Below are 27928 nucleotides of genomic sequence, written 5' to 3'. Positions count from 1 at the left end.
TTTTTTCAGAAAAGGTATGTATTTATTTTTTAGAACGTAACCTTTTGCAAGTCGGTAATAATTCACATGATTGAAACAGAGCGGCGTACTTCCTTGTTGTCACAATTACCATAAACCACATTTCAAAAGTACTTGAATTTTATAAACTACCCGCCCCCCCTTTAACAATTTTATTTCCGCAAACAAAGTACTGAAAATCAATGCATCCCCGTTGTCACTTGTCTCAGTATAATGTGGAAGACTTTTAGTATGAACGGAATGTGATTTTTGAATCTTGAATTGTAATCATTAGCCCGGTCATTCTCGGCAAATAAGCTGCAATTTAACAGTCGCGTTATTTTAATTGGCACGAAATTGAAACCTCCTCGAAACAATATTGCTCAATTTAACTTCGTTTGTATGCAATTCTTCGTTCGTGCCATGCCTTGAAGGCACTGGCGATGTTGGTCATTATTTAAAATAATTATTAGCATAAAAACTTACTTGGCAATAGAGAGCTGTTGATAGTATTAAACATCGTGAGAAACGGCTACCTCTGCAGTAACATTTCTTTTGATAAAGAGGTAATTTCTCACTCTAAATATTAAAAAACTTCAGGCCTGAAGCCTTAGCCATCTGAAATCACACAAATTTGTGCAGAAATTTGTGTTTCTCCTTGTCTCTTGCAACTTCGATGACCAATTGAGTCAACATTTTCACAGATTTGTTATTTTATGCAAGTGAGAATACACATCTTTGACAATTACCCAAAAGTTTTCCAGTGCCTTTAAAAAAGATAACCCGATTCAAAACAATCACAAATTCGTAACTGCTTGTAGCAGCCTATGACGAACTTTCGCTAAGTTAAATGGAAGGCCTAGTTGAATTGAATAATACATATAGTGAAATTGAATGGCAGTTTCAACTGCCGCGGCAATACCTATACTAGAGTGCCTGGAATTCGGGAACGAAATAGCCAGCTTTTTGACCCAGAATAACAGGAAAACCTTAAGAAAACAGCACAATTCATGAGTGAAAATACAAATATATAAACTAATACAAAAACATTGTTCAATATGGCAAGTAACAATAGTCATAAATAGGAGAGCATTGAATTATATACACATTTGGAAGTTATTGAATAATAGGTAGAGGACCCATCCATGGAAATGACTGCATTGGTGGCTGAGCACTGTAAAATTAGACTTGTGGACAAGTCGTTTATGGTCCCACGCGGTGAGATAGTCGACTTGCACCGGTGCTCTCCGCGCGAATGCTGGTTGCGCGACTACTGCGCGCTGCCCGACTCTACTCCTCATAATTCGGCAACCAGCAGTTCGCGCGAGAGCAGTGACAACTCGACTATCTCACTGCGTAGGAACATTAACAACTTGTCCACAAGTCTACTGTCAAATGGACTTAGTATTTTGTTCTCTGTTTTATGCTAAAAATTATTTTGAGTAATTACCAATAGTGTCCAGTGCCTTTAAATTGGATTGGTGTTGGAAGAAGACATAATTTTTAAAAACCCATTGAACATTTTTAAAAAGGGACTAATTTCTCTTGAGAACAAAAAAAATTAGCAACAAAATAACTGAATAAAAGAAAACCACACAAACAGATTCATAATACTTCATCATAACAAAATCAAGGTTCAATAGTTTATTTGGTTCAATAGCTCCATATTTTAAGTTTAAGAAAAAATATACTATTTAGGAAGCATTTTATGGAAGGAAAATAGCAAGGCAACATGTTTTTTTTTTCCTGGTACAAAAAAAAGTGAAGCATGAGTAGGTAGCCTGGTTCCCAAGGGACCAAGTTCATAGAACATGCTAAGCACAAAAGGTATGCCTAACGGAATAAGGTTGCCAGCTAACATACTATTCTACATGTACAAAATGTAACTGGTATCCTGTTTAGTTGTGCTTAGCAGTAAAATGTTATGCAATTGCACGGATTTCCTTTTACTTTGTGAACTAAACACAATCAACCATTTTCTGGAGTGAAAAATTTGACTCCACAAAATAGCGTGCAGATTAGTTCACAACGTAAAAGGAACATTTTGAGGCATAATTGTGTGGATCAATATGTTCTACTTTTAAAAGATCTTTCTAACCATATCAGTTTGTAACAAATGATTTAAAGTGCTTTTCATAGACCAAATCATAGATAAAGCATGTCCCTTAAATGCAAATTACCGGGTAAACCTTTGATAGCCGCTGAGATTCTCTTGGGTTTTTCTCATATCGCGGATTACTCCCAATCAGTCCAAGAAACTGTGGGATAGTCCGATAAGCAGCTAAATGAGTTTGATAATACTGATTGAGAAATGAGTTCGTTCCCATCTTCCAGCAGCAGGGTATGTAGGCTTTGACATCTTGTTGAGACTGTCTCCATAAATCTCTTCATCAGACCATTAACTGAGCCTCCTGTAAGATGCGTAGTCGAGGTCCAATAGGTACTCCAATGTTCTCAAGTCTCTCTTCGCTCAGGTACGGCAGCTCAACCATGCCAATGCCCTCTTTCTCAAATAGTGAAGAATATTTCTGTAAAGAAAATCAGTGAGATGTTTGTATGACATCCAGTGAAGGGGGGGGGGTAATGTTATTAAAGGTAAGATCATACTTAGGTAATGACCTTGAAAGCCTATTTGTTTATATAATAGAGATCGTAATGGTACATGTAGTACACAACCTGCAAAATTGTTTTCGTCTGAAGTGAACTGACTAATACTTTAACCAAAAAAACAATAGAGAATCTAATTCAAAGGTGGACAATCTTTCTGTCAACTCTGTGGTAGGATGAGCGGATTTTGAATCAATCAATCACAAAAAATTGGAACACAAACCATTTTTTAAGACACACTATTGTATTCTGAGCTATTGTAACCTGCTTTAGTCACTCTTGATTTTCAGAACCATTTTGGTAGTTTCTTTTACCTCATATCCAAGATCTTTCAAGAACATCGTCAACATGGGAGGTTCCTCACCGAAAAATCTGGAACAAAATAAAGTAGGTATCATGTTTGTTAAAAGAAAATTCAGCTGAGTCTGGCGGATTGTAGATTCACCCCTTGCAACATCCTGTCATGAGGCTACTGTCTAACCATGGCCTGCCTTTTTGGGGAGTCAAAATGCATGTAAAGATCAGGGATGAGATTTGATGAACACAAACATTCTTGAAAATGGCTCCAGTAGAAATTTACAATTTCATCATAGGGTGCCCTTCACTAAGGAGAAAATGCCTTGGTGCCTTTGCCCATTTTGAAATTAAAGAATACAGGCTGCGAGGCCTGAAGTAAAACATAGGTCCTATTGATGGAAGACAGGTACAGCTTCCTCTGCAGGTTAGTAACTATTTCTGCATTCTTGTAAAAATCTACCAATTTGGACACTCGGATACTCACTTGGTCAACTTTTTGATCTTGTTTGGGTTGGAGCACAATGGGACGATTGGTCGGAACCTCATCCCTCCATTCAGTACATCGCTGGCGTTCAAAACCTGCATGTCTCTGATCTGGTTGATTTCATGACGTAACGACTCAATCTCGTGGAACATGGCATTCTGTGACCTGAGCTCTGAGGAGAGGTGGGCCACGCTGCGAGCAAGTGTGACTACGTGAGACTCAACACGGGCGAATCGTTTGTTGACTTGTTTGATGTCTTTCTCCCGTCGTTTGCCAACCTTGGCTGATGGTGCTGTGTGGTTATTAAAGGGATTTGAAATTAATACCTGGTTTCCTGTTTTGGGATTCGTGAAGCGAGGAAATTAAATAATTTTAAAGAATGTGACATATAACAAAAACCTGGAGGAGTTTTTTAGCTTTAAGCCTACTAGTGTCCCAGGCTGATAATATAAGCACAATTTTCAGACTGTAAATTGGCAGGTTACAATTAAAGGTAGGATCATAGATTGCTTTTTGTCAACATAATAATCAAAAGACGTAAACAAAATATTTCAGCTAAATACAGTGTCTCATTTTTTTACCATCAAGTTGATCATCAATCAAAAGCAAACTACAGGGTGTCTCAAAAATAAACTATACACTTTTGAAATGGCTGCTGAATAAAAAAATATATGATTCTGGGGTAAAAGGTTTATTTGTATTGATAGCATATAGACTCAACTTTCATATGACACAAAAAAGTCCGAAAATAATTCAATATTGGAGAAGCTTTTAGCTTTAAGCCTACCAGTGTCCCAGGCTGATAAAATAAGCACAATTTTCAGACTAAAATTGGCAGGTTACAATTACAGGTAGGGTCATAGATTGTTTCTTGTCAACATAATTATCGAAAGATAAATACAGGGTCTCAGTATTTCTATCAATTCACAGCCAATGTATGGGTCAAGTTGATCATCAATTTAGAAGCAAACTATTGCTTACCTTTGCTTTTGTTTGGAGTCTTGCCAGACGTTGTGCTCATGGAACTAACCGAGCCCCTTTCCCCCGGGTTCTCAAGTAACCGCTCCTTCCGGTCGTTTCCGATCACCTGTAAGATCTCATTGTACATCCTTTCTAGGTCCACCAGCTGCTGCCGGATGTTGTCCGGATCTGGAGGCTCCACCGACTCGGTCGCAGACTGCTGGTGGGCGTCGGTGATCTTCAGGGGTGATTTAGAAGGGAGGGGGCTGAGCTGGGAGGCCAAGTCTGAGTCCTCTGAATCGCTCGGCTGCTGGTTGGAGTGGTGGGAGCTGCGATCACTGTCAGTGTTCTCAGTGTGCTCGTTGACTTGGCGTAGGTGTGGAGCTGTTGGCAAGGCTGGTCATCCGAAAACCAAAAAGAGACAACATTCAATCAGATTTATTTATTTATTTAGACAATGTAGCCTTATTAGTGTTACAACTGCTATCCTTAATGACCTTGTGTGCGAACAGTAAACAGCAAAAAGGTAAAATACAGAGCAATAAGAAAAGTCATGAAACAAATGCAGAAAACTGAGTCTAATACGATACTGCGGTAAACTCATCACAAAATCAGGGTGCAAGATTAAAACATAAATAAAACAGTGAACATGATTTCCTCATGAAAGAGGTGCTTGTGAACACATTTCTGATATAAAAAGTTTTTTTTTTTCACCCTTGGTTTAGATTTACATAAAAAAAGTAACCAAATAAAAAGTGAAAGCACAGAAAAGATGACGATCTCCTAGTTTTGGCAACTCTGAATGTCAAACTTTTGAATCTTATAAAATAACACAACAGGTTTGTCAGCACTGTCTTACCTCTATTATTAGGAGATTTCCTCTTATTAGGGGCCGTTTCACTCGCTGGTCCCAGACTACTACTTGACTTGGCTCCCTTACCTATCTTCCTCTTTCCTTTGCCAGCGCTCTTCCTAGCAGCTGATTTAGGTTCAAACCCTTTGTGGGAGGGGGTACTTCTGTTGGTACTTCCTTTCCGTTTCTTCAGACCCATGATGGAATCGTTCGGTCCATAGAGTGGAAATTGAACTCTGGAGGGTAGAACGCCCACACTAACTGAACGCTGTGACTTCTTATTGAAGTACGGCGAGCTCGGCGTCGAATCGATGTCAGAGTTGTCAGGTGACAGGGGAGGTAATGGCGGGGTGCTCGACCGCGATGAAGAGCCACTCTGGGTAAAGGCGTAGTCCCGTGAGCTGAGTATATTTCCATTCATGAGGTAGGGTTGGTGCCTTTGATCTGATGAGGAGCGATCTAGGTATATGTAGGGGTTCTTTGAGTCTTGATTTGGGCCGCCGCCTTGCCCATAATGATAGTCTGGTCTCCTCGACAGCTCCTCCATAGGAATACCACGCTGATTCAGCGGGCCACTGTTTTGCATATGATTTAAATACTTTCGCCCTCTTTGATGATCTGCGTCTGGTGCCATCTGATCAAAGTCTTGCCACTGCTCGTAGTCCGGCCCCCATCTCTGAAACTGATCCCCTCTCCTATTTGGCTGTTGCCAATCCGGTGGGTATCTTTGCTGCTGCTGTTGCTGCTGTATCATGCTCTGCTGTCTTGACCCCTCCGGAACATACATGGCATTAGGATTGTTTGGGTTTGAGGAGCGAGACTTTGGTGGGTGTCTCTGGATGTGGTCGGTGTAGCTTGGCAGTGTCCTGCTCTGGGATGCTACAGATTCATCCTCTTGACGATAACGCTGCATCTGAAACTGCAAATTTAAACCCAACAAATTTGTGTTAAAAAAAAAAGTCTTGATCTTTCAGCTAAAGAAAAACCAAATCTTCAAAACTATAAAATTCTGTTATAGTCAGGGCTTGAATCGAAAATCTTTTGCTCAGATTGAGGAAAAGAGTATTCAAAAGGCTGATAATTAACTACAAGGCCAGAAGCGAGTATCTTACTCAAAAATGTTAATAACAGAACTCAGAAATCTAGATAATAAGGGAATAAAAGAGTGGTGACGAGTTCTTAGACGGCCGGTTTTAATAGGAATAGCACAACTGTCTCAGGGATTTATGAAGGTGGATTAAATATTACGTACCCTTGAACCCGGTGGTTGCATATCATAGGGTCTGTTACTCCTTCCATCATCACTATACATACTACCCTGACTGAGTCTCTCCCTGATGGGTAATGACTGGGATCTGGAAAATAGAATAAAGAAAACACCTGTACTTATATAATAATAATAACTGGATTTATATAGTTAAATTACCAAAGGATGCAAGGTGCTTAAAGACACTGGACACTATTGGTAATTGTCAAAGACCAGTCTTCTTACTTGGTGTATCTCAACATATGCACAAAATAACAAACCTGCGAAAATTTGAGCTCACTTGGTCATTGATGTTGCGAGATAATAATGAAAGAATAAAACACCCTTGTCACACATAGTTGTGTGCTTTCAGATGCTTGATTTTGAGACCTCAAAATCTAATTCTGTGGTCTCGAAATCAAATTCATGGAAAATAACTTCTTTCTCGAAAACTACGTTACTTCAGAGGGAGCCGTTTTTCTCATGGTTTTATACTATCAACAGCTCTCCATTACTTGTTACCAAGTAAGGTTTCAGGCGAAAAACTATTTTGAGTAATTACCAATAGTGTCCACTGCCTTTAACCACTAAACCTGTTTTCACCGATTCCAATCCTATGAGCAAAGAAGCAATATATCAACACCCTTTCCAGAATCGATCAGGATAACAAACACAATGCTATATAGCCAGTCTCTTACTGTCACAAAACCAAAAACCATAGGTGTGGTGGCATTCATCAAAAGAGCAAACATCTTTGGCAATAGAGGGCTTAGAGGAATAAGGAAAAAAAAGGAACAACAATCAAGAAGAACTTACCCATTCATCAGTAGTGCTTGGTTGTCCATCCGTGAGGGGGTCTGGAGTGGTCCCATATGCTGCGTAGGTGGCGCATGGAAGAATGGTAGGGTCCTTCCCTGGCCGGAGTTGGCTTGGGAAGGAGGAGCAGCTTGACGATCAAGCAGTCTCTGGGCTCTGGGTCCTTCCATCTTTTCGGTGGAATTGGACGGCTGGAGAAAGAAAAATTGCAAAACACTTCTTGTGGTCAGACATTCTAAACACAAACACCGGAAAACACACACACATATCTGTTATCCCTGTAAATTGAGAAAACCTCCTATTGTTCAGACTTTTTTTAAGCGACTATCTGTTATCCCTGTAAATTGAGAAAACCTCCTGTTGTTCGGACCTTTTTTTAAGCGACACTCCTACTGGTTTTTACCTCGCGAGCTTAGCAGGGAGGGCCTCACTCTCAGGGATGTGATAGGCTGATGAACAAAAAACCTGAACTACGAGCGCAAAGTGTGAAGCCTGCTTACATACATTTATCCTTGGTTTTGAAAGCCCTACTCAGCAATCTGGGGTGTTCCATATGGTTTTATCTCATTTTATTTCGATGAATTTGATCCAAGTACATGGAGTTGTTAAATATATGTTTTGTTTAAACAGTGGGGGTAAAAAAAAAAGAAGAAAAAAATGAGTTTCCGGTTAAAAACAGCGAAATCACATCCCTGCACCCTGTCAAAACACTTTCTGCTTTTTTGTAATCCTCAGTTTCAACAATCCTGTGTGAAAAGAAACAGTCCAGCCAAATTGAACCAGGAAAATGTAAAGCGAGTTGAAAGGTCTCTGTTCGTGTCTCCAAGAGTTATAAAACTTACAACATATCCTGAGACGTAACGATCCCAGTCCTTGGGGTAGTCCTCAAAGTTATCGGGATCCTCCAGCATGGCTTGTAGTTTGTTCTCTTCTAAAGTTGCCTCTCTTTCTTCATTGTCGTCGTCGTTGGCGTAGCTGGGTCTCCTTGGTGGTGGGGGTTCTAATAATTCACCGTCGTCGATCGGCTATCAATTTAATTCAATAAACAAATACACAGTCATTATTCCGGCTTTGTGTGTGGATCACTGAAATACAACTCTTCTCAAGGATGATGCTGGAACTCTCTACCAAAGCACATTCGCAACATCAACTCACTCCAGACTTTCAAGTGTAAATTAAAAACACACTTTTGTTTTAAATATAAAAGTTCACAAATTTACAAATAACTTACAGGGTTTGCAGAAGGTAATGGTGAAAGACTTCCCTTAAAATACATTTCCATGAAATGCTTTTACTTTTTGAGAAAACATGTAAACAATTATCAATTCTCGATTTTGAGAACAACAGATTTATTTTAAACACATGTCATGACACGGCGAAACGTGTGGAAACAAGAGTGCGTTTTCTCGTTGTTTTCTCCCAACTCCGATGACCGATTGAGCCTAATTTCTCACAGGTTTGTTACTTTATATGCAAGTTGTGATACACAAAGTGTAGGCCTTTGGACAATTCTGTTTACCGATGTTGTGCAATTGCTTTAAAGACAAAAAAAAGAAAGAACGCAGGGACGCTAAAACTTTTTTTTTTTTTTTTTTGCCGAACATACACAGGAACACAGGAACTTACCGGTTGCTGCTGTGAGATGTTTCTGTTAAACTTGCGTCCAGGAGTCGGACTGTCTAGAAGACTCTTCAACCTCTCTTCTACTGATTGGGAAACGGCGTCCCGTACTGGAGATAACACAGGCTACAAAACAAAAAAAACAAATAATCCACACTTGATATTTGCGAGTTCGATTGGAATAATGTGTCTGGTACAATGACTTGCTCAAGAGGCTGTTCACAAATATCCACACTTTTACAAGTGTACAAACCAAACGCTGGGGGAAAGGAGTTAATGCCTGCTGTATGCTTTTGTTTTCTGAAAAATGTTGAACAATATTAATAAAAACCTAGTTTCATTGCCCTTTTTGCACTATTAGATAAGATGTTTCAGCCTTTTGAAAGTCAGACAACCTGGGTATTGTACACAGTAAATTACAGTGCTATATTTCGGTTTGTGTCATTCTAGTTCTTAAATCTGTGCTCATGATATACAGGGCTTGCATGTAATTCACATTCAAGCATTGAGTTTTAAGATATTTATATAACTCACTTAAAGGCAGTGGACACTATTGGTAATTGTCAAAGACTTGCCAGTTGGTGTATCTCAACATATGCATAAAATAACAAACCTGTGAAAATTTGAGCTCAATCGGTCATCGAAGCTGCGAGATAATAATGAAAGAAAAAATAACCCTTGTCACACAAAGTTGTGTGCGTTTATATGGTTCAAGACCTCAAGTTCTAAATCTGAGGTCTTGAAATCAAATTCGTGGAAAAAATTACTTCTATCTCGAAAACTATGGCACTTCAGAGGGAGCCGTTTCTCACAACTTTTTCAACCATCAACCTCTCCCCATTACTCGTCACCAAGAAAGGTTTTATGCCAATAATTATTTTGAGTAATTACCAATAGTGTCCACTGCCTTTAAACAAAATCCCTCAAGTGAAGCCCAAAAAGCAGAGTTAATCTTTATTTGTTTTTCATTAAATAAGCACTTGAATAAGCCACTTACACTCTGTTCACCATCCATAGAGCTGCGCTGCCTTGATACTGGAGGTCGGAATGATTTCTTGGGACTGCCGGTAAATTGTTGTTTCCTTAAACCTCCCCCATGTTGAGATACACCCTGAGAATCTAGCTCTGTCACTGTCTGTAGGGACACAAATTAGACAAATAATGAATAGAAATGACAGTGGGTGTGTGCTGAATTCAGGTTTGAAGTGACACCTCTTGTGGCATGTTGGTGCTGGGCGGCAAGCGCACTTAACTCACGCCCTGGTTTTAATTTCATAGAGCTAGTGAAGCTGACAATTTTGATTCACAATTATGTGATGACGTTGCGACCAATTAAGAACTGACTCTGCGGTAGTGAAGTTAATATCGAGAAGTCCCCTCGATCCACTTAAGCAAAGTAGAAGCCCAGGCCGATTTCCTACCTTCTGCCCAGGTAGTGGTTAAAAAGCAGGACAGTTCTTTCCAGAACAGAGAAGTCTCAGTAATCATTAACAGAGAGATTTTCAAACTTGATTATCAGAACATGGAAAGAATGGTTGATTTTCAATTAATTTTCTCCTAAATCGGCCTAAATCAGAGCAACCTACAAAGTAAGATTTATTCTTAACAACATAAAAGCACGCAAAAGTTAAAAAAAAAAAAAAAAAAACTGTATTGGATGTTGAGAGACTTGTTATGAATAGTGAACGTTTCTTACTGGAATGACAGTGGCCTCTGGTTTGTCTGCAGACTCAGGCCTTGGCTCATCAGGATCAGAGTCTGCCATAGTACCCGGTAAGATAAGATCTGCATCTCCATTCATGGGGGCGGGGCTGATGGGATGGGCGGGCTCTTCATGCTCAGAAGGGATGGCAGCTATGAGGTAAAAAAAAAAAAAAAAAATGTGAATATTTCTTTACCAATTAAATAAAGTGACGCAGGCCTGATACTTCACAGAGACAAAGAAGGCAGTGCCCTTGAAATGCTGTAGAAATTTGCCCTTTACCAAGAAAGGAGACATGCCTCGGTGCTCTTGCCCTTTTAAAAAATGAAGCATACATGTCTAATGGTGTATGGAGCCAGGCAGCCAAAATGGTGTAATGTCATTCTATCCCTTGTGGTTTTATATTGATGTCATTCTATTTGGTACTCTTTCAGAGTGAAATTTTTAACAGAACGTCATCGGTCCTTAATGCAACTGGATCTGTACATTTCTAAGGGGAGTGTTTGTATCAGCCAAAAGGGGAGTTTGTGTTCTTCTTATAAGAGCCTTAAGACTGGTTCTAATTTTAAATTCATAAATACCTCAGACTGTCGCTATTCCTATTGGTATTGGTTGGGCTACAACAACAACAACAAACACTTCACAAATTTACTGTTTTCATTTAAAGCAAAGAGTGAATAATAAAACTCCTCTCACCTGGTATGTCTGTACTTTTAGATCTTGCTGGGCTACCATCAGAATGCTGCAAAACACAAAAACAAATTGGCAAAATTGAAAAACTATTTCAAAATCCCACACATTTCATCAAATAGTTTGAAAAAAAGTTCAGTAAAAAAATACTATCACGCTAATTTGTATGATTTTAAAACTTTGATTAGCATGATAAACATATAACAGGACACTCATTATACAAATTTTATCTAGAAGACAAAATCAGGCATGATATTTGAGTACAGAAGAATTTTATTGAGTAAAGGGATGACCTACATAAACACATAGTGTAGGCTTTAATAGACTTTTCAGGCTATCACAATCAAATCACAATTTTTCTGATTTTTCCCAAGGGTCACAAAAAATGAAATCAGGCTAAAGTAGGAAGAATATCATGCCCCCAATCCTTATGGGATAATCAGAATAACTGAATATTTTAAAACTTTTGTACAGCTGTTATGTTTTACTGTTTAGCATTCCCTCAACTTTCGAGTCTTTCCCTCTTTATACATGTGACCCGCTCTGTGAAAATGAGTCAGATGTAGGCAATTTCAGGAATTGAGTTATATGCATGGCTGGAAAGAACACAGCGGCAGCAGTAATTTGGTATGTGTCTAAGCTTTGGGGTGTATCGCGTTGCTGAGTTACTCCCGTTTGAAATCAGCCACTACACCATTTTTTGTGAAAAACGAATTACAAGTAAAATGATATTTTAAACTACCATTGTGTGCAAAAGGATACAAATTAGACATAAGTATGATCACAAAATTGTTGTATTCATAGCTTTATTGGCTAAAAGTAAGTGTTCTAAAGGTTAACCATGCAACTAAAGATCTTAAAAAGAAAAGAAAAAAAAATTGCATTGGGCGACATGTGACTCATTTTCACAGAGTGGGTCACATATGTACTTCAGTCTTTAGTCATCTCACACCCGTTTCAAACAGGCCTGCCAGAGTTGCAGCCAAACAAATAGATTAGGAGCAACTCTAGGTCGACCCAAATAAATTTTGGTTTCAGACAGGCGAACTTGACATAACATTAACACCGGGTTAGATAGCTCAATAATTCAATCTCTGTACATTTTTGCCATCAGCTTTTGTTGATCTTTTTTCCATCTTGTCAGTCTAATCCTCCTTCCATTTTTCTGTGTACTCTGGGTTGTCAATTTGAAGATATTGCATAATAGCAAACTGATTATATTTTACCATCACAGGCCTGATACTTCACGGAGGCAACGAAGGCGATTGCCTTCGTTGCCCCTTGCCATTGCCTTGGTGCCCTTGAAATGCTCCAGTAGAAATTTACATTTTCCTCATAGGGTGCCCTTTACCACAGAGAAAATGCCTTGGTGCCCTTTCCCTTTCAACAACGAAGCATACAGGCCTGCCATCATCTATCTTTCCAATGACGATCAGCCTGGGTATGGAGTGTGAACATGGACAAACCTAAAGCTTCATTCAAATGGCCTTGTGCCCAGACTTGAGTGCTTTTTGTGTGTAAGCATGGTCGCCTAAAGTCGCCAATGGTAAAGAAGATGGGGTATTTGAGTGCAGTCGACTAAAGTCACACCTATATGGTAAGGAAAGGGTTAATATTTGTTTTAACAATTAAAAAAAAACTACGTGACTTGGTGAGTTTACCTGGCTGTGTATGCTGAGTTGACTGTGGAAACTATGAATACTGACATCTCTGCCAAGCGAGGGCTGTAGACTGATCTCAGTGGGAGGTCGGATTGATTTATCAATTGAAGTACTTGACCCGCCTCCATGTGCACTACTGCTTGTATGAAACGCCTGTAACATTCATTGGCAAATTATACAGTATCTTTTATTCAAGAAGGAATGCCTAAGTTTGTTTTCACCGGATCAAAGCAAACATTAAAGGGTTGCCCTGGTGTTTCTTGATATTGATGCATATAAGTCTACGTGATAATGAACAATTTAATCTGGAATTTCTTGCATATTGTTAAATAAATACATTTCTTCACTTTGAGCAAATTCAACATTAGTGTTCAAATGCCCATCACATAACTATGATATAGAATAATAATAATATATATTTATTTAATTAATCCAAACAAGAACACAATAAAGAAATTGGATGAAAGCACTACACATGCATCTATCATAGGACCAATAAAAATTCATGAATTTTGATGCTTGCTGGTATGAAGTTGATACTGGTATGAATCAACCTGGCAAAATGTAACGCTTGAATTGCTGTAAATTTTAAGAAAATTTTATTTGGATCCAATTATGTTTAAATTCCCTTAGAAGAGAGTTTCAACAAGCTTTCTATTATAATGTAGTGTTACTTTTCCCAGTACATGTTAATTGAGCCTCTTGAACTCACCAACAATTTGAGTTTTAAATGATGTACACGTACCATCAGGGGGAGGGAGGGGGGCCTTAATGATTATTTGTGAATGGTTTACCTCAAATCTCTTTCTCAAGCAGGTCACGAGGGCAAGAGTTGCTCTTAAATTACTATCTGTCAATTCTGGAAACAAAGACAAACCCACAAAATATTTCATTTTTGTGCAATTAAAAAGAAAACACAATCTACACTAAACCTACACGTACATGAAAGTCATATTGTCACTACAACAGATATTGTGTTGCCGCAACTACTTCATGAGAAATGTCAGAAAAGTCAATGTTTAGAAAAATAAATGTTTTAAGTTTAAATTGTTTTGAATCACACACCCCAAATTTAGTAAGTTAAATATTAAATGGCTTAATAATATAATCTATACACTGGAGAACAAAGTAGTGCCTCAAATGAACCATATATTTTGAATGAAAGGTCTCCAACGTCAGTAGTTTTCAATGGCTTTTTCCGGCTTAAACAAACAACTGTGTAGTTTAATTAGGAATGAACCTGTCGATCTTGGCCAGCAGAATTTTGTTCAACATCAACTCTTCTTAATACTGGATCGTATAAGCACTAGTAACAACATAGCGTGTGGCTTCTGTGATTGGTCCCCAATTGTCCAATATATGCATTGTTTGTCAACTGTAGTTGGCTGCTAACTAGCATGCAGCATTGATAATGCGTTCAAATGCTGTCATACCCAACCAATAACAAAATCAGTGATTCGAGAAAAAACCACAGGGGGTCCCACAAATCAAGAGCTGTGACACTGAAAAAACAGTGTACGTGTTCATTGAGTTTGTTAACTTGTGCAGTAGTAATGGCTGGAGAGGCTTGTTATCTTTGTACATGAGGAGCCATTAAGGGACCAGGGCCCGATTTTATAAAGCCTGTAAGCACAAAAACTTGCTTAGCACAGACAAGTATTCCCTTTTAAAACAGAAACAGGTTACAGCCAAAATTACATTAAGCTTACACTGTTGTGACTGGTGCCCGACTCAGTTTTTGCTTAGCAAAGAAATTTGTCAAGCAGTATTTTCTGCTTTGTAAAACAGCTTTATGAAATTGGGACTTGTGAGTAACTACTGAATGGACCACCATGTCAAAATATTACACAAACAAATTATTTAATTATTGATATTTTCTTTAGGTGAAGAGCTTGTGGGAACTTATGTACCATTGATCCGATATGGCACAAGTTTTGTTTGTAAGGGGAGGGGCTGTCTTGTTCTGCTCAGTTCAAACATAATCCCTTGGAAAAAAGTAGGAACTTTTAACTGAACATATGGGCCGGCCGCGCCTACATGTACACATGATATAGGGCTATTTAGTTTGATTTTTGCAAGACTGAAGTAGGGTAGGAAGGATATCATGCATAGTATAGTAAGAGAAGTATTGAAACAATTTTCATTCGAATAATAATATTCAAATTTTAAAACTTGAATTAAAAAAAAATTTGCATCTTTTTCCAGCTCGGTGAATGAAATGTGGGCCTTTGGGTAGGAAGTACATTACATATCTGGTTAAACCTTACCGTCTGCACTGATGTGTTGGATGTCAACTCCTCTATTTTCCAGGAATCTTAGGCAGAGGTTGATATTCTCCAATCTCTGGGCTCGGATAATGGGCCTGGTCTGCACACCCTGGATCTTGCTGTTGACTGAAGGTCAACAACAACAAAAGAATACATTTTAACGATATCAGACAATTGTTTTAACAACAAATTAAATGGCCCAGCTGGTTATCTCTCAAAATTCATCGGCCGGCCATTATGGGAAAAAAATCTTCCTTTAAAAAAAAAAAAAGGCATGACGCTAAACATGTTTTAAAACATTTGGCTTTTCATGCAAATATTCAAATTTGTTATACACAATGACCACTAAAATCAGGCTGATGTTTCTCTGTTTTAATAGCAAAGAAGGGAACCCTCTCAGGCATATGGAACTTCACTGAGAGGGCAAGGCAATTTTTTTATTTTGCAAAGGGCACTTCCATTGGAAAATGTTAAAGTTTATGGGAAACTTTTGAAGGGCACCATGGTCAAACCAAGACCAGAGGCAACACAAGCCTGACCTTTATAAGGAACATGTAATTTTCTACTAAAAGCATTTTAGGTAGGCACCAAGGCAAGGACCAGGGGCATTGACACAATTGCCTAGCTGTGAAGTACCAGGCCAGTAAACTGATTATCCACTTTATCAAAAAGTACACAGCCTTTGTTGAGATTTGACTGTCATATACAGCACATAGGCCTACTTATGGCAAGCGCCACTACATCAAGTAATTGGTATTAATCATTTTTGAAACACTTAAAATTGTATAAAACATTGTAAGAAACGGCTCCCTCTGAGGTAATGTAATTTTTGAGAAATAGGGTATTTCTCACTCAAATATTAAAAGACTTCAGGCCTGAAGCCTTAATTAAAAGCATCTTAAAGCGCACAAATTTGTGAAACAACCTGAGTGTTTTCTTTTATTATTCTCTTGCAATTCAATGATCAATTGAGTCCAAATTTTCGTTGAGATACACCAAGTGAGAAATCTTTGACAATTACCTAAGGTGCCCAGTAACTTTGTGCACTTTATTTGCCCCCAACACCTTCATATCAGTTATCACTGTTGCCATTTTCACCTCGCACATGTATGATTTACACTTGGTGCAGCCCAATTCTCTCTAGAAACCCTACACTAAGTTCAGCTTGTGGGTTTACAAGCTGACTTGTGGGGTTACCAAGTCAAGATCAAAGGTGAAGTTCTGTTTAAACAGGCAAACAATAGAGTGCTACGTGACACACCATCAACTTGTTTTGCATTATGTACAAAAGATCAATGGCATGGGTTTCAAATTTCCCATGAATTTTTACGAGGCAGGTTCTCAATAAACATCATTATTTTTTTTTTATTGACATTTTATCATAACAAACAGGACCATTTAGCTTTTACAATGGTCCACATTTCATATTAAAGAGGCAGGCTTTTCAACACTGCTTGCCATACTTGAAGAGAATTGTGCCTGGTCCTCACTGATCGAGCAAGGCTATAGGCAAACTTGAACACAATAAATGGATTTACTTTCTGTGCTTGTGAATGAAGGGCCTCAAAGTAAATGACATTTCGGGGTTTCAATATTAGCACCAGCTCTACATCAATATGCATGCAGGGTTTGTTATAATGCTCAAAGTTAAATGTCAAACCAGTTGTAAAAGAACCCAATACAAACCACGAGAGCTTGGCAACAAAAACTCAGTCCCTGGTGAACTAATAACAAAGTTGGATTCTGCAGGGCATTTTGGTAACCAAGCAATCTTGCTACAAGTGTCAAAGGTCAGCGCCTTGGGATTAGAAGGCTAAGTTGCTTGACTATTATAGGCTGCTTGTATGGAGCTGCAATGCTGGTTTAACAGGAATGCCATTGACTAAGGGTTTGTTATGGTGAACAGCTATTCACTCTGAATTGTACACAATGCACCCTGTAGGTATTTTATGATGGTGTGTAACAGTTTTAGTAATGAAGGCATGTAAAATGTTCAAGTCAGGGGGGGGGGTCAGAGAGAAAAGGAGTAAATGCTTCTTGCTATGAAGTTAAAGTGGGTGCAACTACATCTTCACACATTGGTCTTTAAGGCACGAGGGGCATTTCTGGTGAAACTGAAATACCATCTTGATTTTGTAATTGGCTGGGGAGGAAACCTGTGTACAATTTTCAGGTTTATATTTCTAACTAGTACTACGGGATCACCAGAAATTTGTGTTGCCAATTTGTGGTCCACCAGCTGTTAGCAAACACCTACACTGTATGTACACCATGGTGCACCGTATCTGCACTTTCTTTAATTGGGTGAGAAAAGGACTGCTTATTAAGTGCTTAGATGTGTGTTTTTGGTTTATGGTGTACTTTTGTAATCAATGACCTTCCAAATTCAAACTCATCCATTTTAGAATAACCAATCCTCTGTGTAATTTGTATTTAGATTCAGACCCATTGTTGACATAACACCAACAAATCAATCTAGATATTACCGTAAACAGAAATCCCTGAGTTCATTGAGCCACAATTGAGGCCACAAATCAGGCATAAACTTTAATCGAGGTCACATTACTAAATGACCTAGCTTGACCCACCAGACCTCATAAGGATTCTCTGTACATGTACGTACATGACAATGTACAGTGAGTTTTCACTCCGACCATTACCTCCATGGGACTATTACCTCCATGGTCCAATCACACAACCCGAGCTTCAACTTCTGACCATCACAGAAGTGTAGGTCTATACACAGCTCAATGAAAACAAATATCTTACATTTTTAGAGGGGGGATGTTGATTGATTTTATAAACTTGTGATGTGTGAATAAGGCTCAATGGGACATATTCAAACACTTATTTCAGCAACTTTTTTTTATTATATGTATTGCGAAATTGAAGGTAAAAACTACATAGTGAAACTACAGTACAATATTTGTACAGTGTCTCAGTGAAAGACTTATTAAAGTGGCCAAATGTGGACCAAGAGAACCTTTGTGACCTGAGTTGTAATACATAACTGCATAGTATAACAAGCAATCTCCCCACCACTCCCAACAAACTCCAGAATGTTCCCAAAAATATTTAGCAATTGGCTTACGTTTTTCATATGGTTACTGCTGATGATCAGACGACCTTGTTTCAATAATTCATTGTGATCTACATTGTACACCTATGCCATGCTATGGTTAGGGTAGGGTTTAGGGTTTATAAGGTAACAACATCCTGTGTCACAACATAATGTAGGGGTGTTAGCACATACTGTACATGAACATGTAGGCCCTATCTTTTAGATGTGTAGACTTCAATGTCATAGTAAGCCCTGGGCGACAAGTAAAATTTACTACTTGACTAGCCAGGTGCCATGGAATGCAGTTCAAGCTATGCACCGGGTTCAAATAAAACACTTTGGGGGAACCCTCTTGCTAAATACTGAGAAAATGCTACGGTGAATCCTAATGATTGCAGATTTTACAACCTCACCTTTTGGTTTTCTCAAAGCCGAGAGAGTATATAGAATAGGTAAATATTTTTCATAAAGTAGTGGTGGATGACCTTTTTTAAAACTTGATAATGTGCTCATGATATTGATAGTACTTGCACTGCTCTAAGGAAACAACTGTGGGTGTAACACTCAGGCGGTCGCACTAAATACCAACAACTCACGAACCCTCACGACAACAATTTTTAAATGCACTTCAACAGAACATTTGAACATAAGTCATCCGTTGAATATATGTGCACAAGAGTCATATGCATCTAAATCACTTTCAAACTGTTGAAAAAATTGTATTTTTTAACTGTAAAAAAAAAGGTTTTTTTTTACCCCAAATTTAGTAACAAACAGAAATATTCGCCATTTTGTCTTTCGGCATACTTTTCTGTACAGTTCTGTATGACATACAGGGAAAATACTCACATAATATCTCCAAGATATTGACCAAAGTCAGGCCATCTGAGATGCTCTTCCTTAGGTCGCTGATGGGCCTCGACTTGTGCTTCTTCAGAATCCCATTCAGCCATGTTGTATGCTCCTGCCGGTTAGGAAATAACTGGTTGTTATTATTTGCGCCTCGAGGTGACGACAGACCAAGTTGTCTAACCAGGGAATTCATCGCACTTTGTGAACACACTCATGAGGAACTTTGCAGCACTAAAGTTTTGTTTTTAAGTATGCCTAGTGAATGGCTTGAAGTAAGCTGTTCAAAAACAGATTAGCAGTAATGAGAAATGAGACACTCAATAAACATTGTGGTTAAACTTCCTTGCATCATCATCACATGGTTTTCTAATGTACACATTTGACATGAAAAGGATAAGCAGTAAATCTGAGGGTACATTCTGGCAATGCCGCCCCATGGAGCTTGTGTGTTATTATACAGTGTGTATGCCCTTACATACACTTTGGCTGGTGTGTATAGGCTTATCCCACAGATTAGGGGGATGTTGACAAAAGAACCATTGAATTCACATTGAAGGCAAACAAAAGAGGATGCAACAAACAATACTCAGGCGCTGGCAGGTAGATAGTGCTGGGCAGAAAGGAAAGAAATGAAAGAATGCTGGCATTGCAGAGTGCCAAAGGATCATGCGATTTATTCATCAGTTTAGTAAACACTGGACAGACAACATCTTCAGACCAGATCAAAGCACAGCGTGAGTCCCTGCTAGGCCTGACCATAATGGCCTGACACATCTCTACGATAGCAAGGACATTTTCATTTTCAACTTTAAGGCACTTCCATTGGAATATCAAGTCTATGGGAACTTTTGAAGAGTTACCAAAGGCCAAGACCAGGGGCAACAGAGGCCACACTCACTACAGAAGTTTACCCACTGAACTACTTTTAAAATTGTTTGCATATTTATTTTCTTCAGAGTTCATTGGAAAGAAAGATTCTGCCACCTGTGGATTCAAAATAGAGGTAATTACGACTTTTTACTTTGTTGATACCACAGGTCAGCAGTTACAACTTTTATAATTGTTTTAAAATCAGACAGAATCTAGACATTTTGGGATAGACATCCCCAAACACTGCATTGTATACAAAAAAGTAAAACATCTCAGAAGCAAACTCTGGCAAAATGTATGAAGGAAGCGAAATACAAACAGATGTTGAGTTCCAGACTAAAATAAGTTACACTTAACTCTTCATACTGTGGGGACCCCAGTCAAAATCAATGTTTGGATAACTTTGCACAGTTTTTGGGGGGTTATCTTTGAAAATTGAATGGAAGTTGCACACACACCAATAAATATCGCAGATTCACATTAAACACAAACAAAACTAACTGGGAAAAGGAACTGAATGTGCCAACCAAACCAAACCAAATCATAATTTAGTAAGCAGGGAGTATTGCTGTAACCCCTCCATGCTGTAACTATAGAGAAAGGACAGAGACTACTATTACTATAGCACAATACAATCTACATTAGTCTGATTAAGGCCAGATTTTCATAATAAAAACCAGTTTTTATAAAGCACTTTTCACACCAAGAGGGCGTCTCAAAGCGCTTCCAACATTATTACCCCTGGTCACTGGACCTAAATTCCATCTTAGCTCCCTGGTGGGGAGTATGTAGCCTGTGATCTACAACCAAAAACACATAATACTTTGCACAGCTTACTTGCGAACTACCCAAATAATAGTTCTATGTGTACACAAGCTCACATGATACACTTGCCAACTAGTACCCAACGGCTCCTACCTCTTTTTGTTTCTTCTGACCACTTTGCCTATACTTGGGCTGATGAAGACCATGGATCATCTCTGTTAGAGAATTACGCCGTACAATAGCCGGGCTCATGTTTATAACCGTCAACTGGGAGGCTTAAAAGTTACGGTAAAAGACAGGTACTTTTCCCGGTCCTGCTCTCGACAACTCTCCTCTCTAACTAAGTGTTAGTTAAGCCATAAGCTAGTCCATAGGGCAGTCGATTCACAGCAGTTTATTATTCACTGTATGATTTCAGTTTATCTGCTCTACTTTTTAGATTTGTCCAAAGCCCACAGTGCAGGATTTGTTTGCTCAGTTCAAGTGGACTTATCTATGGTGGTTTATCACTGTCTCTCCAACTGGCCTTCTACCGGGAGTTGTGTGTCACCCTGGGTTTAAATGCAGATTCTCAATTGGTTTATCCACACAGCGCAGGAATGCATCAACCGGGGTGAAAATTTGAAAAGCAATTTGTCAACAACTACATCATGTTGACTGTATGACGGACATTATTATACCACTTAGAAGTAGATCAAGATAGCCATTAAAAGGTCTATGGTCCAACACTTCCTCCATGGGTCCAAGCAAATTCTGCTGGCCAATCATTGATTTATAACCATAATTACTTGTTTACAGTATACAAAACCGAGAACAATAAAACTGTCATTAAAAGTACTGTATGCATTTACAGACTTTATATTCAGTCCTACCACTGTGTTCCCTTAACTAAACAACTTTTCAAATCAATCTCAGAGTTCTCTACTTTAGGCCACAAAACCAAGATAAGCACCGAGTAGAAATTATTCAGAAAACCTCATTTCAATATTGTAACATCCTTTCATGACAAACTTCCTAAATTTGGGTCCAGTGCCCCACAGTTAAGAAAAATCCTGAAAGAACCCTGCATCATGTGTCAATTTACACCTTGTTTTTTAAAAAGAGTAAGCTGTTTACTTAGTTAAGTGCCTGGCACTGTGCCAGATTAACCAATTTCCTAATCTTAAAATTATCAATCAATAAGCTTCTGATTTGTAGCTCTCTTTACTGTGGAATTTTGGTGGGTATGGGATGGTTTCTGATGCTTGTTGTTCTTGCCAAAATGCCTAGGGGATGGGTGGGGTGCGTTACAAGCATTGTAATAGAAGACTAGAGGGAAAAATGTTCAGAACTAATGGAGGACTACTTTTCTGGCATCACTTTTACTTCATACATTGACTAGATTCACAACAGAAGTTTCAATATCATAAGATTTCCAACTAAAATTTGAAAAAGGACTATTGGAAAACTGGAAGTTTTTATCTAAAGCCAAAGAAACTGTCGGCCAAACAAAGTACCCAACCGTACAAAATCAATGCATTGATTGTGAACAGTAATCCCACTTTTTCTCAAATGCGGATTATAACATGTCAATTGCACAATAAAGACTAAACATCTTCTAATGGCCAAGTAAAGGAGGACAGGCTCAACCAGGCTCAACGCCACTCAGCGTTGACTAATGACAGCTACAAGAGCCAAGTCTCAATGACTGAGCATCAAAGAGCGATAGATCAATGGATCGTAATCACTCCGCGTCATCCCATGCATAAGCCGTATTATCTTCGGCGTCTCGACTCACAGGCTTGATTATCGATTGGGAGGTTGGGGCTACTTTGAGGAGATAAGTAAAATGATGGGAAAAAAACAACGAATGGTACAGCAGTACTGGGAAAACACAGAGTGAGCTTCCAAGGTTTCTTTGAATGGTGAAGGTCATCCTTTCAGAGGAAGCATTATTTTAAAAAGCCATAATAGTACTGTGGTTGTGTGTGTTTGCATGTTTGCAATTTAAAGATGAAATGACAAGTTTTGATTCCATAATGAGATGGCACAAACTTTCTAGAAAATTATTACATCCAGACCGTACAAACAAAAAAATAGTTTGAAATTTAAACGTCACTTTCCCTTAAATGTCAAAGCTTTGTTAACTGTGCTTTAAAAGTTAAATTAAGGAACACGTTGCCTTGGATCGGACGCGTTGGTCTATAAAAAGCGTTGGAACCTGTTTGTTATAAAATGCATATGGTTTGGTTAGAAAGATGTTTTAAAAGTAGAATAATGATTGATCCGCACAAGTATCACTCAAAATTGCACGGTTTTCATTTTACGTCGCGAACTAACACGTTCAGCCATTTATGGTCGTCAAAAATTTGACTCCCATAAATGGCCGATCGTGTTAGTCAACGAGGTAAAAAGTCAACGAGGTAAAAGAAAACCATGCAATTTTGAGGCATATTTGTGCAGATCATTTTATTCTACACGACATCTTTCTAACAATAACAATTTTATAACAAACGTTACAGAACGCTTTTCAAAGACCAACGCAACCGATCCAAGGCAATGTGTTACTTTAAATTACGCTACTTGAAAAATATGTGGGTCATTTTCTGGGTTTTGAAAAATAAATTACATTACTTGAATTTTGTTTGGATCATAGAGTGGAAGAGCCAATAATGTAATTTGTGAAATCGCATCGTTCCAATTTGGCAAATTTGACCTTAAACAATAGTTAAACAAAAATAACAACAACATTTGCAAATGATAATTACAGAATTGCGAAAAAATCAGGCTGTGCAAGTTTATGTTTCTTGTCGTGGGTACATACCTCACATTCTTTCAATGCCCATTCTCCGCCTACACTCAGCTTCGCTGCCAGGGGGATCTTCCCTCGGTTGTAAAGTCCCCTCGGCGAGTTCATTATCCCATTCTGACGAGACCGCTCGCTCGTCTTGACCGTTTTGGATGTCCATGATTTGATTGGTTGACGTGGCTGTTTGGGGTTTCCCATTGGTCCACTGCCAGTCACATGACCCTTCAGGGTCAACATTTTATCCGTTTAGCGATGCCTCCTTGCAGATTGTTCAAAAGTTATCCAAGGAAAATGTTTCATGTACTTTCGTTGATGGCCCTTGTTCCTAACACGATTAATCTCCTACCATGGGGCGAGATCTGTAGCCTCCAAAAACTACATGTTTCACTTAGTTTAAAAGTCACACCACAGAATCAAATATTTGTATTAGTGTCTGCCGTCCAACTCCTTGCATGTGAAGAATCTTTTAATGACCACTTACGACACCTGAGATTAAAAAAAGAAAAACATTGTTAAAAGTTAACACAACATTTGAAAACTACAAGTTAAAATTGTCTTCACATTTAAAATCGAATGGAAAAAACTGCTGATGATCGCATCAAACCATCGGTGGAAAATAAAGAAAGAAGAAAAGAACAGAAAAAAACCTTGACTTGAGTATTGTGTACCCTCCTGCTTTTTGTCAACATGTTTGTGTGACAAGCTTTGATACAACCAGTGAGTATAATAACATTAACGCCAGGTTGTCAGCATGGGCCTCGTGCCTGCAACACATTTCTACTTGAAATCAATCACTCAGTCTTTTCAACTCCTCTGACCCTTCATTCAACAATAGCACAACATTTGTAACCACTTGCAAAGCCAACTGGCGAAGGGAGTGTAACATTACGCTCGAAGTTTCACACTTGCTGACAGTAAATGTTTGGAAACTACAATTGATTGCCGTGCCTCCTCACGCCCTCCCCTGAACAAACAACCTTGGACAAAGTTCCTGTAGTAATACATTTTTATAACGATCCTCTTGTAGATCCACTCCAGAGAAGTTGGGTAAACATACCTGCGAATAGACGCTGTTGTTCATCTGGTTGGGTACAAACTTACATGTGCTACAGCCTTATAATATTTGGTTTGGCCAGTATGCAGATCAATATAGATTAGGCAAGTACTTTCTACAGCTTCATCCATTGGGTGCAGTGCCCAACGGCCAATTCAGTAACTGAGAATCCATGAGTCCTTTACAGGCGACAACAAATTTCACCCGTGTTTTTATAAAGCCAAGCTGAACTGAAAGGTTTCTGTTTCTGTATCAACCTGGTGTGCCACTGCATTCTAATTGAAGATGAACCATGGTGTGATGGACGTATTGATGCTGAGAGTGTTTTTACTACCATTAGGGGATTAGCGCACAGAGACATTACATGCACTGAAAATGAACACTCGCATAGAAACACTCACTGGCCTTTTTGTTGTTTAAATTATACGAGTCACAGTTGTTGCACAGTTGAGTGTGGCAGTGCATCAATTCTGCAATTTTGGTTACATCAACTCTTATAAAGGGGTGTCTTGAATGGGTCTGATTGGATCTTTTGTCAGTGCAGGTTGCAGAGGACAATAAACGACCTGGTGTGAAAAGTGTGGCGTCACCTTGCAATTGTGTTGGGGGGGGGGGGGTCTTAGATTTTACAATCTAATCAAAAAATCAGTAAGCTTTAGCTCTATAGACTTTTAAGATAGAAAACCAGCTGCCTGCACATTCCTAGAAAGAACTGAAAGTGAAGAATGCATTTTTTTATTTTGATTTAAAGCCATGGTTCATTTGTTTAAATTCTAGAAAAATCAGAAAAACATACAATAATAATAAGTCAAAAAGCCTCAGACTCAAATCAGTTTAGTTAATAACAAATTTGGTAGGCCTATTTGTAAACAGAACATTCTTTGACAAAATCTTTATAGCATGTGACTTTTTGTTTAGTGTTTTTACTAGAGGCAACAGGGGAATGCCCCTCCTTCAAGAAGCCCACTGCCAGTTTTACAAAAAGTAAACTTGAGGTATCATACAGTGTAATTGGGGAATTTTTCCCCCCAAAAGATGAGACAAACATGAAAAGTCAGCTGTTGCAATGTCATCCAGACAGGAAAACCAATCTGATTTTTGTTAATGGGGTATCACCCAGCTCATAAGGCCGGACGGCCACTTCACTTCAAGCTACCCTTACAATTGATTTGGGGTTGGGCTATCGACCCAGATCAACTGCCACCAGGGGCATGTTGCCACCTATTCGAAAAACTAGTTGCGATAACGTAACGTGATCCTCGTCCCGGCCGTCGGGAGGAGGGTTAAGTTATCACAACTATCGAAAAACATTTTCAAGATTTATACTCAGAATATTGACTATTGATACAATTTGGTGCCCCAACCCCAAAAACCAAAGGATGACAAATCAATTATTCAGTTATGAACAAAACATTACATAAATTGATCTAACTAAACAGTATTTTAAAAAGAATTTATAAATATGCATAAATTTACAGGTCAAAAAGTCTTATAGTTAGGAAAAGTTTCCGTATCCCGACACCACTTCTTCTCATAATGAAATTATTATTCCTTCTAAAAAGAAGAAGTGGTGGCAGGAATATTTCATTTGAGTAAATTAAATCTCGGAAAAGTTTCCGTATGGCGCCACCACTTTTTCATTCGAAATAAAATAATATAGTATCTAATTTACCTGATTGATAAATCCCTTTTTGTAAAAATGAGTGAAAAAGTGGTGGCGCCATACGGAAAGTTATCCTAAATCTCATCCATACAGGATCCCTCATCATATCATACACATAAGTAGACCCAGTAACTGGGGTGGGGCGCTGTTACTTCTTCTAGACACTAAGGCTCCCGCCCTGTGAGCCTTATAGTTTCTAGAAGTAGGGCGCTGTATTCCTTTTTTGGAAATTTTTACACCCAGTAACTGGAGCGCTGTGTTCATTTTTTCGAAATTTGACATGTCAAAATTTTGATACAGCGCCCCTTTCCCTTTTTCGAAATTTTGACATGTCAAAATTTCGAAAAAAGGAATACAGCGCCCCAGTTACTGGGTCTAACACGTAAGAATAAGATATCATAAATAACGAATGAAAAATGAAAGTGATGGCAGGATACGAAAACTTTTCCGCTACGGTGCGGTCGACCATGGTAGAGTTAGACCTAAATCCGTGACCATATTTTATGGGTCGACAGTCTATAATTTTATGCCCCCACACCACATGACCATGCCGTATACAAAAATACAAAAATAAAAATTTACAAACGGTGTCTCTCTACACGAGGCTTAGCTCTGACTCTGTGCCGAGTAAACATACCTAACTTTCTCCTTCCATCAAATTTGAAAAAGATACATCCCTGTTGCGTGTTGGCTGGCCCCTTGGAATTTCAGAATAGTTTTGGAACCATAACTTTTGCCATCGACTTGGCTGTACTTGCTGACATAAAAGTTGATGTGATAGGGTGCGTTTCCGGCATGTCAACTATTTTTTACTTCGTAATCATTCAGGTTCAACACGACACACCGACAACATTCAACAACGGTCGGTGGTGGTATTCTTTTATGCATTTTTTTAATCAGTACACAACGGCCACACGCGCACGACAACAGTCAAATCCCCCAAAACCTGGACCGAAGAATTACCGAGGAGATTGGCGCCCCCTATAGACCATACACAGGGGAAACAAACAATCAATTATTTTGAAACCGCCGTACACATGTGGGTAGTGGTTAGGGGTTCACACCACGTTTCTTGTCATCTCGGTTAGTCGTTTGAGATATTTGTTTTTAAAGGCAAAGAGATAACTTTGGTTTTCTAAACCGTTTGGCTGTTTGAATCATATTTAAATGTAGTGAATGTCCAAGCAGGATATCTGAAAAACTTTACTGACAGCTCTAGTTCAAACTTTTTGAGATCAAAACTGAAGATAACCACACTACATCAAAGTGAAATGTTTTTCAAAAGCTTTATACTATCGAAAGCTGGTTGCTACTGCCATTACTTTTAAGAGTGGTTACCAAACGTGATTATAAGGATTCTTAACACTTGTTTTCAGCACTTTCTCACATCATAGGAAGATTTTATTTTGTACTTTTTAAACCTGTAGATGACACGCACCTAGCCCACCTTGTTGAGCTGTTAATGGATCCGCTTTTAACATCGGTCTCATCACTGTCACCATTACAATAATGGTGACAGTGATGAGACCAATGTTAAAAGCTCAACAAGCACCTAATGATTATGTTGAGTTTCCCTCTTTAAATTTTTATTTTATTTTAATTTATTAAAGTATCCTCGTCTCTTTTTATGTGTGATATTTTACAGTTTCACTTTCCCCGTGTTAACTTTAAGCGT

At 38.7% G+C, this 27928-nt stretch overlaps 1 protein-coding gene across 2 annotated transcripts; it reads right to left on the bottom strand.

Annotated features, from left to right (window-relative positions):
- LOC139947272 (uncharacterized) lies at positions 1 to 27137 on the bottom strand. 2 transcript variants are annotated; one of them, XM_071945196.1, is made up of 18 exons: positions 26891 to 27137; positions 23552 to 24022; positions 19111 to 19225; positions 15201 to 15326; positions 13728 to 13792; positions 12934 to 13086; positions 11279 to 11324; positions 10577 to 10734; positions 9878 to 10015; positions 8887 to 9006; positions 8103 to 8285; positions 7261 to 7451; positions 6451 to 6553; positions 5205 to 6117; positions 4367 to 4741; positions 3386 to 3677; positions 2919 to 2976; positions 1 to 2525 (listed from the first exon to the last, which is right to left on the bottom strand). In XM_071945196.1, exons 2-18 carry the CDS (start codon positions 23771 to 23773, stop codon positions 2388 to 2390), a joined length of 3396 nt encoding a protein of 1131 aa, XP_071801297.1. In that variant the 5' UTR covers positions 23774 to 24022; positions 26891 to 27137; the 3' UTR covers positions 1 to 2387. The 2 variants fall into 2 exon arrangements, with proteins under 2 accessions (XP_071801297.1, XP_071801368.1); XM_071945267.1 differs by lacking the exon at positions 26891 to 27137 and adding an exon at positions 24594 to 25035.
- Positions 27138 to 27928: the final 791 nt, after the last annotated feature.

Source organism: Asterias amurensis, chromosome 1 (assembly GCF_032118995.1).
Source record: "Asterias amurensis chromosome 1, ASM3211899v1".
Lineage (NCBI taxonomy): Eukaryota > Metazoa > Echinodermata > Asteroidea > Forcipulatida > Asteriidae > Asterias > Asterias amurensis.
This window is presented reverse-complemented; position numbering and strand designations above follow the sequence as displayed.

What these genes read in the sequence shown, in the direction of transcription:
- LOC139947272 (XM_071945196.1), bottom strand. Translation starts at nt 23,773, where the DNA reads ATGTTGACCCTGAAGGGTCATGTGACTGGCAGTGGACCAATGGGAAAC. An exon ending in GAAATCTCCTAATAATAGAG is followed by an intron (nt 4,742 to 5,204) that starts GTAAGACAGTGC and finishes TCGGATGACCAG; the next exon opens with CCTTGCCAACAGCTCCACAC. An exon ending in AAGATCAAAAAGTTGACCAA is followed by an intron (nt 2,977 to 3,385) that starts GTGAGTATCCGA and finishes ATTTTGTTCCAG; the next exon opens with ATTTTTCGGTGAGGAACCTC.